Here is a 19,444-nt window from a genome sequence, read left to right on the forward strand (position 1 = left end):
AAATAAATAAATAAATAAATAAATAAATAAATAAATAAATAAATAAATAAATAAATAAATAAATATGTCATTGTATGTACGCATTACATCTCCTAAACCACTGGAGCGATTTACACCAAACTTGGTACACTTACGACTTAGTATCTGGAGACGAACCGCTTAGGGGTAAGACGCTCTAAGTACCGTGCTCTTAGGGGCGGGGGCGAGGGGGATGATATATAAAAATATTAGAAAATAGTATCGAATCCATACTTTTCGGGGTCGCTGAGATGAATAGTGACACTCCGGAATTTTTGAAGTCCAAGTTCAGCCCCCTTTGGAGTGGGGGGCAAGGGGGATTGATATATCAAAATAATCGAAAATAGTGTCGCATCCATACTGTTTGGGATCGCTGAGATGAATAGTAACACTCCGGATTTTTTAAAGTCCAAGATTCATTCCTCTTTGGAGTGGGGCCAAAAAGGAGAGTGATATATAAAAATAATCGAAAATAGTGTCGAATCCATACCTTTCGGTGTCGCAGAGATGAATAGTGACACCCCGGTTTTTGTTAAAGTCCAACTTCAAGTCCAAGTCCAAGTTCAGCCCCCTTTGGAGTGGGGGGCAAGGGGGAGTGATATAAAAAAATAATCGAAAGTAGTGTCGAATCCATACTGTTTGGGATCGCTGAGATGAATAGTAACACTCCGGATTTTTTAAAGTCCAAGGTTCATTCCTCTTTGGAGTGGGGGCCAAAAAGGAGAGTGATATATAAAAATAGCCGAAAATAGTGTCGAATCCATACTTTTCGGGGTTTTAAAAGTCCAAGTCCATCCCCCTTTGGAGTGGGGGGGGGCGATGGGTGAGTTATGTATAAAAATAATCGAAAATAGTGCCGAATCCATACTTCTGGGGGTTGCTGAGATGAATAGCGCTAATCCAGATATTTTTTAAGTACAAGTTCGGCATCCTTTGGGGTGGGGGACGTACAAATATTACCTACTATCTGGAAAACGTACTATGGGGGCAAGGCGCCTCTAGAACCCCTCGGGAAGGGTGTTAAGTCTAATCTATATTAATAAATTGAAGTCGGTTTGGAACGATCTATATACAGGGTTATTCACCTAACATGTTACACGGAAATAACTTCTAAACCATTAAATATATCGGCATTCTGTTTTCATATTCGTAAATGGTACGCAGAATCTTGTAAAACAACGTGCTAAGTCTCATGGGGGTGATTAACAACCGAGATATTGATACTAACTCCATATTTTTAAGTAGAATTGCACAAATTCATACAGCTGATATAAAAGTTCATCTGCGTACAAGTTCAAATATGTAATTATTTTCAAAATCGGACAATTACTTTTTGAGATATAAGTAAGGACAGCATGCGCTGTTCTGCATGCCACATCATACGGCGTGAAGTCGGGCAAGAACATATTGAAGCGCAAGCAGTTTCCTGGAAGTAAGTTCAGCCGCAGAATGGATACCAGGCATGTAAGCACCTCGTACACATGTGATGGGTTTGCAAATTGTGTATGACAGATGAACACATGACAGGACAGAAAGGGTTGATGTGTTTAAAAGGAATAAAATAAGTACTTTGCCTTGAAAAGAACATAACGAAAGCTATAATTGTCACTGGTTTTAGTGTACAGTTCATACTACTCTATGAGTTGAGAACACAAAACACCGGAAGACCTCCTTCTAGAAAAGAAATTGTTCAGAGCTGATCGTGGTGAGATGGCAGCAACACTATTATTTATGTTTTATTTTACACGCATTGATCTCCGCAGAGCTCCAGCGCGACTGTAGTAACGTGCATTCGGGAGAGCGTAGGTTCGAGTCCTGCCTCGCCCAACCTGAAAGTGATTTTCATGGTGTCCCATGTTCAACACCAGGCAAATACGGGATAGGTACATTTGTGACAGGCCACGGCCGACTTCCTTTCCAAATCCTTCCCATTTCCATCCGTGAGAAAAAACGTTCAACTGACCGCAACCTATTACATGTCAAAACAAAACAATGCAACTTTAATCTCCCTTCCCCGTTGTGTGTTCGCCAGTCATACAATAACGTTGCACACCCAGGGTATGTTACGGTACATCACATTATGTTTACAGTACATGCCTGGTGTCCATTCTGTGGCTGGAATCAAGGCCAGGAAGCAGCTTGCGCCTCAATATGTCCTTGCCCGACTTCACGCCGTCTGATGCGGCAGCAAAACCGCGCATGCTGTTCTTATTTATATTTCAAAAAGTGATTGTCCGATTTTGAAAATACTTACATATTTGAACTTGTACGCAGTTGGTCTTTTAGGCCAGCTGTATGAATTTGTGCCGTTCTATTTAAAAATATGGAGTTAGTATCAATATCTCGGTTATCAATCACCCCATGAGACTAAGTAGCACGTTATTTTACAAGACCCTAGGTACCATTTACGAATATGAAAACAGAATGCCAATATCTTTAATGGTTTAGAAGTTATTTCTGTGTAACATGTTAGGTGAATAACCCTGTATATAAATTAAGGTATAAAAATGAAAATAGACCTGAATTAATGAGGCACTTCCAGTCATTTTAGAAACTTAAAACTTGGTACCAGAGAAGCTGATGACTTCAGGATCCCTAGAAAAATAGAAAATTCTCAAAATACCCTGAGGGTACCACGCTGGGAGTCTCAAATTAGGGGCTCAGCATAAGAACGCAGTCGGATATATTTACCCAAAACGATAAACTTATAGGTTTCATGGGCTTAAAAGTTTCCTGAAAGCCCTAATTTTTTACCAAATCAAGATGGCGTCACAATCTGCCAGACTAGCTAGAGAATTGAAATTTGGCAAAATTATAGCTTTTAGCCTGTAACAGGCGGAAAAATTACGCTTTGTTTAAATTTTTCATTTTTACCCCCGAAAAATATCGAAATATGGAGGCAATTTTAATGACGGTTCAAACCTTCCTTTCGAGGTATTTGGTGGCTAAACGGTAAGTCGCATCAAAAAACGGATGGCACAATCTCCGTTCAATTTGGAGTGATCTAAAACTTTGGTCCTACGACATTTTGACGTACCACTATCACTTTTACTTTAAAATTGGCTCTATTTCTGGATTGTACGTAAATTTTGCACATTTTACACGTATACTTGATGGTTTGAATCTTATAGGAAAGATAGGATCATCAAATTCTGCACAAACATTGGCCCACCCAGTAGCTATGTATGAGCCAAATTCTATGTTTGTAGCTGTCACACAAGTATCCGAAGAGTAATGCAGTGTGAAAAAACCTTACCCATATTTCACCCTATTCAACGTTTCTAACACATCTTAGCCATAAATAGAAGAGATAACAGAAAATATCATAGGACCAGCCATTTAGACTACTAAATGTGGCGCCTTACCGTACAATCCGGTTGTCGATATGATGTACCGTTTACCAGCAGTTACATTTTAAATGGAGGTAAACATGCATATACAAAGGGTTCTAGGAAAGTTTTGCAATACGCAAGAACGGTTGGCTGGACACTCCTGTTATGGCGAGGGATGAAAAGAAGGGTGAAAACCGATCTAGAAGACAGCAAGGCGCGACTTTCACACCAGTTGTTACCAAGCAGTGGGATTGAAAGCAAGTTAAGATGTCAGTGTGGTCTAAAGGTGAATATCGCTTAATCATCCGCTACAATTTTGCTCGTGGATTAACTGTTGACCAGTGCCTGGAGGAAATTACTCCTGTGCTGGGGAAAGACTGTCCACATCGGACAACAATTTTCCGCTGGTACAAAGAGTTCCAGAGGGGAAATTTTGGGGTTGAAGACGATCCTCGTTCAGGGCGACGATCTGAATCAATGACTGAGGAAAACATTGAAGCTGTGAGGAAAATGTTGCAGCAAGAGAGCGGTTGATATATCGGCAGGTAGAACAGACCCTCCACATCCCTGCACCAGCTATTCATTCAATTCTACACGACCATCTACATGTTAAGAGCCCCATACACGCGCAGACATAGTCGGAGGTCAGTCTGCGCAAACCAATCTCTTCAGACATGTCTCTGTGTGTATGGCCTATTAGTCTGCCGACAAAATGTCTGCAGGCAAGTCTCTGACATTCTGGCGCTGCTTGAATTCAGCCGGAGACTTTGCGACGAAAGCGCTACCTCAGAGTTGCGGCAATAAATGTAAACGTGGTAACCTACAAATATGAAAACTGAAATCTCTTTTTGCGCGTCTTCTTCGTGCAGAGCACTACATAATGTCCAAATAACAACTCATCTTCTATACCGACTATCTAATTAATTTCAATCCGTATATATTTTTCAACCATCCGAAGCGCAAAATCGTAAACAGAAAACAGCTGAGCGCGTCGTATTCAACTTCCTCGGTAAATAATCATTTAGTCTGAGCGTGTGTGTGCAACTGCATACTTCCGACTTACCTCCCGGAGGCAACTCTGTGTAGGTAAGTATTCCAGAAGTCTGCGCGTGTATGGGGCCCTTTAGAAAGGTTTGTTCCCTTTGGGTGCCCTATTCACTTTCAGAGGAACAAAGGGCACATCTAGTGAAATGGTGCCGAAAAATGCTAAAACAGTTTGAAAATGGGACTTCGCGTAACGTCAATAGCATCGTCACAGGTGACGAAACTTGGCTTTATTATTACGATGCCCCAACAAAATCCCAGAACAAGGTGTGGCTGTTTGAAGATGAGGGTACTCCTGTGACTGTGCGAAAGTCAAGGTCAGTGAAGAAAAGGATGATTACAGTATTCTTCACTAAACGGGGCATCCTGACCCGGGTTGTGCTAGAAACACAAAGGACAGTTACTGAGAAATGGTACAGTGAGAATTGTCTGCCTCAGGTCATCCAGGCTCTCAAACAGTTCCGTCCAAGGTCACGGCTCAACACTTGGCTCTTGCATCACGACAATGCTCCAGCACATCGTGCTAATGTAACAATGGATTTTCTTGCCAGATCAGGGTTTACTGTGCTTGATCACCCTCCATACAGTCCTGATCTTGCCCTATGTGACTTCGCATTCTTCCCAGAAGCATTTTGCATCCGACGAGGAGCTTCTGGCATGATGGGATCAAGAGTGTGAAAATGTAACCGAAGAAAAGTGGCAGAGTTGGTCAGTGACTGGTTTCGACATATGGAGAAGTGTATTGAGTGTGGTGGAAATTATTTTGAAAAAGACTAAAGCGTTCACTCACATTGCAAAACTTTCCTTGTGCCCTTTGTACGTTCTTATGTCGATCTATATTTATTCGTTGAAGTCGATTTGTAGCTATCTACAAAGGGTGTGTGTGCCATTGTAATGAATACCTTACAAATCGTTAATGACTCTCAGCAGGAGGGCGTCTGCTATTGTAATCAGTACTCCCCACATCGACTTTGACTGGCAGTAGGAATGGGGTCCTTCTCCAACTCCTGTGTACCGTTGTAATGAATTATTTCTTTCTCAATTTGACTGATATAAGGTTAGGTAGCATGGAATTGTTTTTAAAAACTCCTTTACCTGATTGTGTTTGGCAGCAGGCAAGGGTGTCCACCATTATAAACAAATTCACCCATCTAAAATGTGACTGACGTTAGGCATAGTGACTTGCTATTATAATGGAAACTCACTAACTCGGTGTGACTGGCAGTGAGCTGACTGGCGTTAAGAAAAGGAGCCTGTGATTATAATGATAACAGTATAACTCCATTTTGACTGGCAGTAGAGAAGGTGCCTCCCATTATAATAAAATCCCTAAACTGATATGTCAGGAAGTAGGAAATGGGACCTGTCATTGCAACGAAAACTCCCCAAATCGATTGTGACCACGCAGTAGGTAATGGGGCCTGTCATTATAGTGAAAATTTCCACCTCGATTGTGAATGGCAGTAGGCAAGTGGACCTACCGTTATCATCACAACTCCAAAATTCGCACTTTATATTGGAAACAACGTATGTGGACCTCCATATGCTGCTTCTCGAATAACGCTAAGAGACATGGAATTTTAAAAAATCTTATTCAATGCATGTACACTAATGTACTGGTACTTGGATATCCGTATGCAATGTAGAATACCGTAGCGAAGCACGGGTACATTTGCTAGTAAATAAATCAAAATTGTATTAACACAGTATTTCGCTAGTATTGTGAGCAATGCTCGTTACTTTTAAATTATTATTATTATTATTATTATTATTATTATTATTATTATTATTATTATTATTATTATTGTTGTTGTTGTTGTTGTTGTTGTTGTTTGAGTCATCAGTACATAGGCTGGTTTGATGCAGCTCTCCATGCCACCCTATCCTGTGCTAAACTTTTCATTTCTACGTCACTATTGCATCCTACATCTGCTCTAATCTGCTTGTCATATTCACACCTTGGTCTACCCCTACCGTTCTTACCACCTACACTTCCTTCAAAAACCAACTGAACAAGTCTTGGGTTAGCCAAATCGATCTCCTCTCACCAATTCGATTCAGTATCTCTTCATTCGTGATTCGATCTATCCATCTCACCTTCAGCATTCTTCTGTAACACCACATTTCAAAAGCTTCTATTCTCTTTCTTTCTGAGCTAGTTATCGTCCATGTTTCACTTCCATACAATGCTACGCTCCACACGAAAGTCTTCAAAAACATTTTCTAATTCCGATATCAATGTTTGAAGTGAGAAAATTTCTTTTCTTAAGAAAGCTCTTCCTGGCTTGTGCTAGTCTGCATTTTATGTCCTCCTTACTTCTGCCATCGTTAGTTATTTTACTACCCAAGTAACAACATTCATCTACTTCCTTTAAGACTTCATTTCCTAATCTAATATTTCCTACATCACCTGCCTTCGTTCGACTGCACTCCATTACTTTTGTTTTGGACTTATTTATTTTCATCTTGTACTCCTTACCCAAGACTTCATCCATACCATTCAGCAACTTCTCGAGATCTTTTGCAGTCTCAGATAAAATAACAATATCATCGGCAAATCTCCAGGTTTTGATTTCCTCTCCTTGGACTGTGATTCCCTTTCCAAATCTCTCTTTGATTTCCTTTACTGCCTGTTCTATGTAAACGTTGAAAAGGAGAGGGGACAATGTGCAGCCTTGCCTCACTCCTTTCTGGATTGCTGCTTCTTTTTCAAAGCCCTCAATTCTTATCACTGCAGACTGATTTTTATACAGATTGTAGATAATTCTTCGTTCTCGGTATCTGATCCCTATCATCTTCAGGATCATAAATAGCTTGGTTATTATTATTATTATTATTATTATTATTATTATTATTATTACCGGGTTTTCGTGGAAAGCAGAAGTGAAAGAAGGTACGAGAGACAAAAATTAATTTAGAACTTTAAATAAAGATTATATTTATTTTCAGAAAATTAAATGTTAACAAACAACATTTCAGGTACGGGTAGTCAGGTACAAAATAGCAATTTTGATACAAGAATAGAAAACCCAAGGATTGGTAATTTACAAGTTTTGAGCTCCAAGCTCCAAATTGACAAGTTTCCAGAGTCGCTACTGTTGCGTTTAGATAAGGAGATAAATCTCCCAAAACACAATTTTCAAGAGGACTTTGCTCCAACAGTTACAAATTTACGGCCTTCTCAAGGCCACCACTCAATATTACACAAATATTAGAAAAGAGCTTACATGCTCTCCAAATTCAACCGTGGGGGACTGCGCTCCCAACTCTTACAGCCTGATTAAGGCAACCTTTAAGTTTACATTAAAGATTAGAGCTTCTTTGCTCAATAGAATTACATTACTATGCCTCTCAAGGCACACCCAACGATTTACAACGCCATGGTAATTACTTCTATTACGCAGGGGTATCTAGTACTCACACTACCGGGCCTACGTGAAGAAGAACAGGTTACATTGCTGGCCCAAACACAAAATGTATGGAGACCTACACTTGCGCTCCTTGAAAACCAAGTTTAGAAACCTACTGGGGCTTGCGGCCCGATGATGCAGAGGCTAATCCCAAACTACTGCGGTGACTAGAAGGACAAATTAATTTATGATTTACCAGAGAAAAACAGTTACAAAGTCGTAGTCACCTCAAGATAAATTGAAGGGGAATTCAAGAGGGAAACGCACTCTCTATCCCCGATTTACAGTTGAAGTCTCTAGGACTCACATGAAGTTTTACATTAAAAGGAGAAAAATTTACATTAAAAATAATGGTGTTTACCTAGTTAAAGATTAGAACCTTCCCCTCGGGTCAGTTTGCGGAGATCACTACTTAAATGTAAAAACTATTGGCTATTACCTTGGCTGATGTTCTGCCTGAAGATAGGGGTCCACGCCTCCTGTCTTAGCACACACATTCAGAAGTTCGACGATCATTAAGACAAGTTAGCTCGAAAAGCCGCAGCTTTTATACCCGAGGGGGTACCGGGCGAGTTGGCCTTGCGTGTAGAGCCGCGCGGCTGAGAGCTTCCATCCGGGAGATAGTAGGTTCGAATCCCACTATCGGCAGCCCTGAAAATGGTTTTCCGTGGTTTCCCATTTTCACACCAGGCAAATGCTGGGGCTGTACCTTAATTAAGGCCACGGCCGCTTCCTTCCCACTCCTAGGCCTTTCCTATCCCATCGTCGCCATAAGACCTATCTGTGTCGGTGCGACGTAAAGCCCCTAGCAAAAAAAAAAAAAAAAAAAAAACCACCCGAGGGGAAGTTTCGAGAAGCCTCTGGACTAAATTCGGACACACCCTCTCATTTTACTGGATAATCAAAAGTGACAAGAAGCTTATGATTGGCTGAAAAAATAAATACAGAAAATTTGCCATTGGCCAGACTTCAAAGCTGGGGGGATGAGAAGGAAGTGTTGCAAACCTTGTAGTACCAAAAATAATGAAAGTCAATTCAGTTGAGAAAACCTATAAATACAAAATTTCTTCAAATCACTAGTTATTCCACTTTGCACCAGATTGCATGACCTCAGGTTTTAAGTAGAGGCATCTATGGAGAAAAGTGCGAACTTCTAGTGATTCACCAAAACAAAACAAACAAAACAAAGAAATCCAGTCAGTTAGTAGTGACATCTTCTGATCAATGTCCCAACTTCATGCACTAGCTGTTTCAAGATTTGTTCGAGATAGCGTTCCTTAAGGCGCTTCTTTTAAATGTGTGGGGTTGAGGTGTACCTCCAGGTACAATTATTATTATTATTATTATTATTATTATTATTATTATTATTATTATTATTATTATTATTATTATTAGTCTACTATTATTATTATTATTATTATTATTATTATTATTATTATTATTATTATTATTATTATTATTATTCACACTGAACAAGGGATATTTTGTCTACAGGAGGGATTTACTGTGGTTCCCGAAGACATTGTCTTTTCCTGGGGACCTGGCGACACTGGTTCGTTGCCTTCAAAACTCTCGCTGAAGATTTATAAAACGAAGTCTGTAGGCCTATCAATATTGTTTTCTTTCATTTCTGTACCATTTGAAGCAATTTATTAATGATTCGACGCTCCTATGAACAGTTGTGGCTATTGGGAATTAGAAATGGGAGGGGCGTGAGGGGGAAATATATACAGAAAAGGAAAAGTAGCCGCATTTGTTCGGCCTAATATTAAAGAAAATAAAGGAACCAATTAGCCGATAAGACAACAGGGCTTGTACAAATTCGCTTCTTTAAATAATTCCTATAATTCTTAACTTCGGACGGCTGAAATGGAATAAAATGTGGTGGGGAGCGGTTGCCCTTCCTTCCCCCCCCCCCCTTTATAACGCCACTGCGTATGAAAGGATCATGGAAGAAGCCTGGTATATGCTTTGCTTGCTTATTTGCCAGGAGATCAAATTTGGTAGTCTGGTAGGAGTCGAATGCTGACGATCAGGGCAGTACCGGTAGAGGAAGTCTACCTCCACATACGTAACAACCAGCCCAAGTTATCCACGGAACCACGTGGAGGAAACAGCTTCACCTCCATGGTATTATAAACAACGAATTGTTCTGGGAAGTTGAGTCCGCACTTCTCTTTGATAGCTCGTAGACCTCGGATACGTTTTCCATGAAACGAGTATGAACACTTCTATATATATACAACAACGAGCTAGAGGTATATATAGTGCGCGAACCTTTTCTTGAGCCCAAGTTCCCATTCAGCACTATGGAGCTCAGGAATATAACTCTGGTCATCACATAACGCAGCTCATCTTGACTGTGCTAGCGAGAACACGTACGTGTCTCTTGCTCCGCTGTCCCTCTCCTCGCCAGGCGATCTGTACTTCCCAAGTGCAAGCCAGACAACTACTATTAAGTTATTAGTAGGGATGGGCGCGACTGAAGCCTGGAAACGAGAGCGTCGACTCCATCGACTCCGAACACCGGTCTCGGTTCGCATGAAGCCTCTCGACTCCAAGTTAACCTGATGCGCATTGCGGGGCCACACGGTCTCTTCGCATGAAGCCTCGCAACTCCAAGAGAAATTGACTCTCATTGCGGGGCCGCTTGCGTGTCGAGGCGCGGAAAATAACATGAAATATACATGTTGTCCGCCTCTGTGGTGTAGTGGTTAGCGTGATTAGCTGCCACCCCCGGAGGCCCGGGTTCGATTCCCGGCTCTGCCACGAAATTTGAAAAGTGGTACGAGCCTGGAACGGGGTCCACTCAGCCTCGGGAGGTCAACTGAGTAGAGGTGGGTTCGATTCCCACCTCAGCCATCCTGGAAGTGGTTTTCCGTGGTTTCCCACTTCTCCTCCAGGCGAATGCCGGGATGGTACCTAACTTAAGGCCACGGCCGATTCCTTCCCTCTTCCTTGCCTGTCCCATCCAATCTTCCCATCGCTTCATAAGGCCCCTGTTCAGCATAGCAGGTGAGGCCGCCTGGGCGAGGTACTGGTCATACTCCCCAGTTGTATCCCCCGACCACGAGTCTGAACTCCAGAAGTGGGATCCCTCGCTAAGTCCGAGGGAAAAACCGAACCTGGAGGGTAAACAGATGATGATGATGATGATGATGATGATGATGATATACATGTTGCTGCTCATTTGCCCATTGGGTTTTTTAAGAGTATTGTAGAGTGAAGTAAGAACGTAATGGTGTAGATGAAATGAAATTAAACGTGTCAAGTCAGAAAGTATCGGCATAGCAGACCACGGACATTTAATTTCACGTCTTTATTTGTCGTGATCAGGAAATTGATAAACAGATATCGATAGTACTGTAAATCATAATGAATTGCACATGAACGATGAAAACAAATCTAATATGGGTAAATCCCCTAACATAATTCGAACATAGATTAGAACATCAAAAGCCTCCATGGCTCAGGCGGCAGTGCGTTGGCCTCTCACTCTAGCAACACTCTCCAACATCATTTCATTTTATCTGTCAGTCATTCATCATTGCCCCATAGGAGAGCGACAGGCCTCGGCAACCGGTACAATTCCTATCCTCGCCGCAGTATGGGGGCTTCATTCATTCCATTCCTGACCCGGTCACTGACTGGAAAACAGATTGTAGGTTATCATTATAATTCAAGGACCACGTTAAGTCTTGTTGCATTATTATTATTATTATTATTATTATTATTATTATCATCATCATCATCATCATCATCTGTTTACCCTCCAGGTTCGGTTTTTCCCTCGGACTTAGCGAGGGATCCCACCTCCACCGCCTCAAGGGCAGTGTCCTGGAGCTTCAGACTCTTGGTCGGGGGGATACAACTGGGGAGTATGACCAGTACGCTATCACGCTATCACGCTAACCACTACACCACAGAGGATTATTATTATTATTATTATTATTATTGTTATTATTATTATTATTATTATTAGTAGTAGTAGTAGTAGTATACACAAAAGCCCCTTTTCGCGACAGTCCTCGTAGGCCTTGGCCTACCAAGTGACCTCTGCCTAGCTCGAAGGCCATTAGATTACGAGGTGACATGTGTTCAGCACGACGAATCCTCTCGACCGTTATTCTTGGCTTTCTAGACCCGGTCTCTACCTCAACGTGATCACGAAACCTGAGATACAGGTAAAAATCCCTGACCTGACCGGAATCGATCCCGGGGCTTCCCTAGACTGCGGAGGCGGCTATTATTACGCACAATGTTTGGTAAAATATTTGTTGTAAAATCATACTCTAAGCACTCGCTTTTTCTTTTCTGTTTTATGCCCCAAACCAGGGGTATTAATCATTTACAATTTAAAAAACCTAACTCGGCCGAGAATCGAACACGGGACCGCGGGGTGACAGGCCCACGCGTTGCCCCCTACACAGCGGAGCTGAACTCGTTGATATTAATATTGGCGAGTATGTAAACGTATACTGTCAGATTATTATTACCACTACAATTATCGTCATCATTATCATCATCGTCGCCAAAATAGACCTACAACATTAACACTAACGATGATAAAAATCCCGAAACAATATTTAATGTTTGCTGTATTAATCTTGTATTCATCGTATCACGAGTTACCAAGGGAGGAACGTGGAACTATAATTCCAAGCAGTTCCGACAGATGGCGTTACTGCATCAGTGGAGTCGACACTGGAGTCGAGAGCGTTGGTTCCCAGAGGTAGCAGTCTCGACTCTTCGCGACTCCGTTCGCAGCCCATCCCTACTTATTAGTACTCTTCCGACGGAGCATTTGTCTAAGCTGAGCACTTTTCAGTGCTCGCTTTCTCTCTCTTTCAGTATTTATTTTCAGAAGGACCAGGATGGAGAAGCTATCCGTTCCAGTGAGATAGGTCGACTATGACTGCAGGGGAGCCATAATGAAACTACAAGCGGCGCTCATGACGGTGGACGCCCCCGACTTCAGGCTCCCGACGCTGTTGGTTTACAACCGTAGGGGAAGAGACGACTACCAGTAGACGATGCGCATAATCGATCTCCCTATGGCGATCGCGGAGCTCATCGGGGATTCGATCATCGAGACCATCGGCGAGGTGATCACTGGCTGGGCGGTGATCATCCACCCCAATGACGCCGACCGCTTCCAGCTCTACGAGGAGCTGGCGTCCCAGCGACACCAGGTCGTCCGGCTACCAGGACAGAGGGCGCAGCTGGACGGCAGAGGTTCAGGCTACCAGGAGGCAGTCACCCAGACGGAGCCAAGGACCAAGGACAGCGGCGGTGCGCACCCAGTTGGTCCGCTGTACTTTACGAAGTACACGCAAACCAACAAGGCCGCCAACCAGGACCGTCGACCACATGCCAGGGCGAAGTGGACGCAGACGCAGGCCTACCAAGAAGGGCCTGTTACCCGGGCACAATCCAGGAAAGCGCCCGGGACGGCGGACAGCTGCACAGCAGTGAAGAAGGACGCCCCCTGGCGTTCAGAGGTTGCTGTCCAGGCCCAGCCTGCCAATGTGACTGTCGAAATGCAGACATCGATGCGCGCCCCACAGGACAGGGAACGCAGTCGAGTGTTAGCACCGACCGACCGACGCAACCGCCGCCAGCCAGGAGAAGGAAGAAGACGGCGACGCAGCGGAACCACCCGCTACCCCGGGATCACCAGGCCGGGAGGAGGGCCACCAGGAAGAGGCCTCTTCCCATGCCGAGAAGAGATCCCCGGGAGGAAGAAGAAGACACCGCCCCAGGACCAGGAGGAAGAAGATGACGCTGGCCCACCAGGAGAGGGCCACCCAGCCGCAACCCAGGACTGCTCCCAGGATAGCAGCCGAGCGAGGAGCCAATCAGGAGAGGACCTCAGCGGGTAGCGGCAACCAGGTGAGATTGAAACGTCCCCTTCAACAGCTCTTGCAGTGTTTCCGCTGTTTCAGGTAGGGCCACCGGCAGGAGAGGTGTGAGCTCCAAGTGAGGTGCAACCGTTGTGGGGGTGATCACCACTACACGGCCTGCGTAACACTTAAGGAGGCGCCGGTGTGCGCCAACTGCACGGGGGGCCACCCGGCCTCTCATCAGAGTTGCCCAGTCTACCGCGGGCGGAGAGGAAGGAGGCCCGGCGTCACGACCCACCCCCTTCCAGGAGTTTCCCGCCTCGGCGGGCTTGGCCTCATTCTCCGGGATCGGAGACTGGGTACGAGGGACTCCAAGGAGGTGGTGCTGTGCGGCAGGCCCTAGTGGTACTCGACGCATGGCTCCGCAGCCGGCAAGGCCCACGCTAGTCACCGCAGTGCCCAGACGGCCTGATCCCCTGGCAGATGGAACGGCGAGACTATGGTTCATGGCTAGCTGGTGCATGATACTTCTCAACTAACACTACCACTGGAACTTTTCCAGCCCACATCCTTGCATGTGCTATCAAAAGATGTCCGGTTTTACATGTAGGCTATTTCTCTTCCTGCCTATGTGGTTTTCCCCTGACCCTTCAATACCACACCTTAACACTATCCAACCAGTACAAACTCTTGCCGTGGTAGCGAGTCTAACTCGGAAACCGGCAGATACTCCTTGTATTACTTCCTACTCTTCCGTGCTATCTCTTTCTTCCTAGAAACTAATAGCATGTCGGAGGCCATATAGATTGAGTTGATGGTCATGGCTGCGGAGCGGGCTACGGGGCCCCCCCGTAAAAAAAAAAAAAAATAAAAAAATAAAAAATTGCTTGCATCCAGTTCTGAGAAATCAGCATCGGAGGTATAGAAGTCAGTCCAGGGCTCTTCTCTTTTTGTCATAGCTCATGGAGGACAGTCTTATATATATATATATATCCGTGATCTGTGATGAAAGTCGGCCGTGGATTAACACTACAATAACAAAGGGTACATTCTGACAAAGTAATCTTTGGATTCAGTGATGATTTCTCTTACATGATCCTTGGTGATGATCGAAGATACGTTGCGCTTCTGTAACAAACCATCAATGAAAGCAAGACAATATTCTCTACATTATAACTGATAAGAAATACAGTGATGATAATAACTTTTTACTTCTCGAGATGTCAGTAACTTACCAGCAAAGAGTAGTGCGGTAGTCATGTATCAGAATATATTTACTCCTTGTGTCACCCCCCCCCTGACGAAGCGTTATACAGATCAGTTGCTGCAGCAAATGATTATTTACCGGTAATACACTTCATTCTAATGATTATATATAAAAGTATTTAAAAAGTGAATGGACTCGCAACGCAAAGCCAGAGTATCCTTATTGTGACAAAGAAATTTCATTTCATAATGTCTGACTACTCGCATTAGTTTATATGTGAGGTATGTAATGTCATGACGTTATTTGAGATTAACGTTTCGTATAACTTGATATTTCTTTTTTGTTAAGTATTTAATACATACATTTTGAGTATATTATATTTCTGTTGTGACTATAGGTATAGTGCTCTTGCCAAGACAAAGTGTAGGGCATCTTACTAGTTTTCTGATTAATGTGGCGTAGTTTTTATTAGAATAATTTGTAAGACGTACTGGTATGTTAAGAAACTTGACCAGAAAAGATTTACTCTTTTGAATACACACTCAGAGTACTATATTCCATCCAAAATTCTGTATTGACTATGGCAGCGATACTCATTGCTACCTAACCTAACTTTTGAAACCATCGTTGCCAGACTAATAGACCGTGCACAAGATCGGTTAGGTAAAGAATTTGACGTGTGCTTTGTTCTTAACCACGTTTGCTTCAGTTTCAACTTGATTTTCAGTGGGTATTTGATGAGGTAATTAAAGTGTTCGGCTTGTTCATATTCTGTTCATCTCAAGTAGAACACTCGTAACAGGCAGTTTTCTATAAATTTATGAATGTATGAATGAAATGTTTATTGCACCCAATAGCCGTATGTAAAAATAAGAATAAAATATAGAGAACTCTTTATCACCATCACTCTGTGATGCAGAAGCTTGTCTCTCTTTTACCATACATTAAGCAGTATCTTCCTCGTATCGTTCCACAGAGTTTGCAGATAATCTGATCCTGGTTGGTGAAATCTTGAATTACAGTATATCAGATGGTGAAACCTATGTATCGCAAATCTGGTCATAATATAACGCAGCTCATAATTTGCTTGCATCCAGTTCTGAAAAATCAGCATTGGAGGTATAGAAGTCAGTCCAGGTCTCTTCTCTTTTTGTCATAGCTCATGGAGGACAGTCTTGTATCCGGTTGTTGCAGGCAGAAGCATTGTAAACCGTACCGTAGTTCTTCTACGTAATACTGTTCTCTGGCCATTACATAGAACAAACAGGATGGTGTAAACTTAGACAGGCACATGATCTTCTTGAGAAACATAGCTTTGAGTTCTTTTAAGCACCCTTTTGTGAGGTAAGTTATTCCCATGTGTTTTGCAGGTGATATGTTCCAGCAGGCAATATCTTTACGGGGAATAGTTTTATGGCTGTTCCAAGCGATAATCTGTTGAGTTGCTTTATGTGATTCATTGCTTTTATTTTTGCACTGAACCTGTCTTTAATGCGCAAGGTTGTTTGAAACGTCGCGCCCAGATATTTGAAGTGTATCAATGTAGATATTGGTCTGATCATATGATGGAATGCAGCTTGTTTTCCTCCTCTTCTGAAGGTCAGTGACACAGTTTTTCTGTCGTTAATGTACAGTTCATTTCTTTCTGCCCAATCTTCCGGTCGATTGAAAGTTGTCTGTAGTTCATTTTGTGACAGAAGCTGTTACCATATCATCAGCGTAGATGTTCATTTTAACCTCTTCAGAGGTTAATGACTGAGGACGTCTGCTGTAGGTAAAATTATAAATTGTAAAGGGATTAAGGGGTCACCTTGCAGGATGCCAATTGTTTGTCTCAGAGATTTTGATTTGGAAAGGTCACCGTTGATCTCTATATAGTTTTAACTCTGAATGTTTTAAATTACCTTATTTAGGTAGTTTTGATGTCCGATGATTGTTTCTAAGTTCTCTATAAGAATAGTCCTGTTGATGCAATCAAAAGCTTTTGTAAACTCAATGAAGGTTCTTTACGCGTTAACAAAGCAGCTTCTGTGTCATTTTGGAGGCACTGAACAGCTTATAGAGTGGATCTACCCATTCTGAAACAGAATTGCCCTTCAGGCAAATGAGCCAACTTGGAGTCAATTTGCTATTAATCCCATCAGTAATTTAAGCAGTGTGCATTTGAGTGCAGTTCCCGTATGATTATTTGGGTCTCCAGTGTTTCCTTTTTCCTTGTAAAGCATTTTTACTGTAGATTTTCCCCAAGTCTCTGGGATAATTCCCAGTGTTATGCATTCATTGAAATGAATAGTACAGACCTTGACTGATGTTTCAGTTGTTGAAATGATGAGTGAGCCACTGAGACATTGGTGACTAAAAAGTGTCTGTTAAGACTGTACCAGGGATGACACACTGAGAATTTGGTAGTGCTAGATGTGGCATTGCCAATTAACTCCATGCTTCATAGAAATGGCATACCAGGCGAGTTGGCCGTGGGGTTAGGGGCACACAGCTGTGAGCTTATATCCGTGAGATAGTGGGTTCGAACCCCACTGTTGGCAGCCCTGAGGATGGTTTTCTATGACGTCCCATTTTCACACTAGGCAAATGCTGGGGCTGTACCTTAAGGCCACGGCTGCTTCCTTCCCCATTCCTAGGCCTTTCCTATCGCATCATCGCCATAAGACCTATTTGTGTCGGTGTGACGTAAAACAAATAGAAAAAAGGCATAACATTATAGCTGAAATATGAAGCTCTATTTTAAAGCAAAAGATTCTTGTCAGTTTATTTAAAATTTAAATTCATGTTTCTTTTAAACTTGCTGATGTTACCTGTACCCACCACAGGTATCTACTGTATTGTTTAATATTTTTTGGACTCTCTTAACATTTAATCTTGCATTACTGTTCAATTATTTCTTGTAATTCAAGGCAGTGTTAGCTCCAATTAGCTTGAATTATAATGGGCCTCTGCTTACAAAGTTTAAAGATTAGGCTGTACATCGTGTAGTAGAATTTTAATATTTTGTCTGACAAACGGAGATGGTTCCATTGTACTACCTGGTACTTACAGTAGTTTGTGTAACATTTTTACACTGACTATAACTGTATGTGTACTTAATCATACATATTTTTCTGTATATCAACTTCTTCTGTTGATCAGCGGTGAAGTATCAGCCTCTGGAAAGGCATTTGGCACTCCATATACTATGATGTTTGCATTTGAAAGATGTCTGGTGACATATTCAGTGTTTACTGAATACAATTAAAACTGACCTATAGATCACCAAGTAGAGTTCTAATTTCTCTACCATCTGATGGAGTAAAATAGTATTTTGAAATTGTGATGCAGCATCCTAAATGGTCACAGAAAATGTCTGCACATGTTACTTGAGGCTATATAATTATGATTATTCCAAATACCAATTTAATCCTTAAATGGAAAGCATTGCATATGTGCAAAGGAGAATATACTTGCTTGTTATATCTGTTTACGATTTTACAAGTGTGCATTTACTTCTACCTTGCAGACAAACTCGCTAGTGGTTACTAGTGTATTAAAAAGGATCAGTATTTTATGATTGTTGCTAATCTGCTGGAGTGAAGTGTAAAATTTAAATGGTTACAGTAAAACAAATGAAATGTTGTTTACCTCAGAAAATTCGCAACCAAGGACATCCCTAAGATTGAAATGTGGCAGTTGCTACAGTAATCGTACAGTTTTACATTCACCGGTACGTAAAACATTCAAAACTCTTAAAATATTGACTGATCCAAAAAATAAAAATATGTATTTTTAGAAATATTTTTACAAATATTTTTACAAATATTTTTCTTATATTAATGTATTATTTTTGGAATGAAAAAACATATTTAAAATAAATAAGAAATTGTGCATTTAAGGATTAATCACGGTTTCCTGAATTCTTCCTTGATATCAGGGTCTGGTAATTTTTACTGACAACCAAATTCCTCCTGAGAAGTGTAAGTTAATGATTGTTATTTTTTGAATTCTTCTTTAGCTATAAGGACAGCTTTGGAAAGATGGGAACATGATTCAGACATCAATATTTTTCATGCAGCAGTTTATAGTTGCTGAAATATTCCTTTCTTAACTGCATATCATTAATAGATCTGTTTCTGTTTTCATGCAGGATATGAAGATTATCAAGACGGAAGGTTAAAGTGAAGACCTAAGTAACTTAGGCCTACTTCTCTGTCCAGTTGTACACCATTCAGCGTAAGGTTAGTCAGTTACTAAGTAATGGAAAGGAACAAACAAGGACAAGTCGTGTGGAATGGTAGGAACATATATGATAAATGCAATGCCCGAGGACAATCTCCACATTTTGTACACTGACGTCTTCAAGAAGATAGGCGCTCTCCTCATCAATCCCAGTTCTTCTCAGCCCCTAGCGAGCTCATTTCTGCTTTCCTGCCTCATCAGGAGGACAGGCTTCAACAGATCTGTCTTGTCCCTGTCTCCTTTTCCGTGGCTCCTTCTACACTGAACTATGTTTATCCTATCATGTGTCACCGCTTCATGTTCCAGTCTTTCTATATATGACTTAACTAGCAAGGTACCCGTGCTTCGCTACGGTATTATACT

The 19,444-nt window shown here is 42.0% G+C and overlaps 2 protein-coding genes across 3 annotated transcripts in view; one reads left to right on the top strand and one right to left on the bottom strand.

Annotated features, from left to right (window-relative positions):
* LOC136880863 (protein G12) overlaps window positions 1-12,576 on the bottom strand; it is a 63,238-nt gene extending 50,662 nt beyond the window's left edge. Inside the window, exon 1 of the mRNA XM_067153404.2 lies at window positions 12,490-12,576. Coding sequence (XP_067009505.2) covers window positions 12,490-12,576 — 87 coding nt within the window. The remainder of the gene's footprint in view (window positions 1-12,489) is intronic.
* Window positions 12,577-14,901: 2,325 nt separating this feature from the next.
* Window positions 14,902-19,444, top strand: part of Usp5 (ubiquitin specific protease 5) — a 47,545-nt gene continuing 43,002 nt past the window's right edge. Inside the window, exons 1-2 of one of the 2 annotated variants that reach the window (XM_067153352.2) lie at window positions 14,902-14,994; window positions 18,990-19,080. The gene's annotated coding sequence lies outside the window, so the exon portion shown is untranslated. Of the gene's footprint in view, window positions 15,136-18,989; window positions 19,081-19,444 lie in introns of both variants that reach the window. The other variant, XM_067153353.2, reaches the window with a different exon arrangement.

Source organism: Anabrus simplex, chromosome 9, assembly GCF_040414725.1.
Source record: "Anabrus simplex isolate iqAnaSimp1 chromosome 9, ASM4041472v1, whole genome shotgun sequence".
Lineage (NCBI taxonomy): Eukaryota > Metazoa > Arthropoda > Insecta > Orthoptera > Tettigoniidae > Anabrus > Anabrus simplex.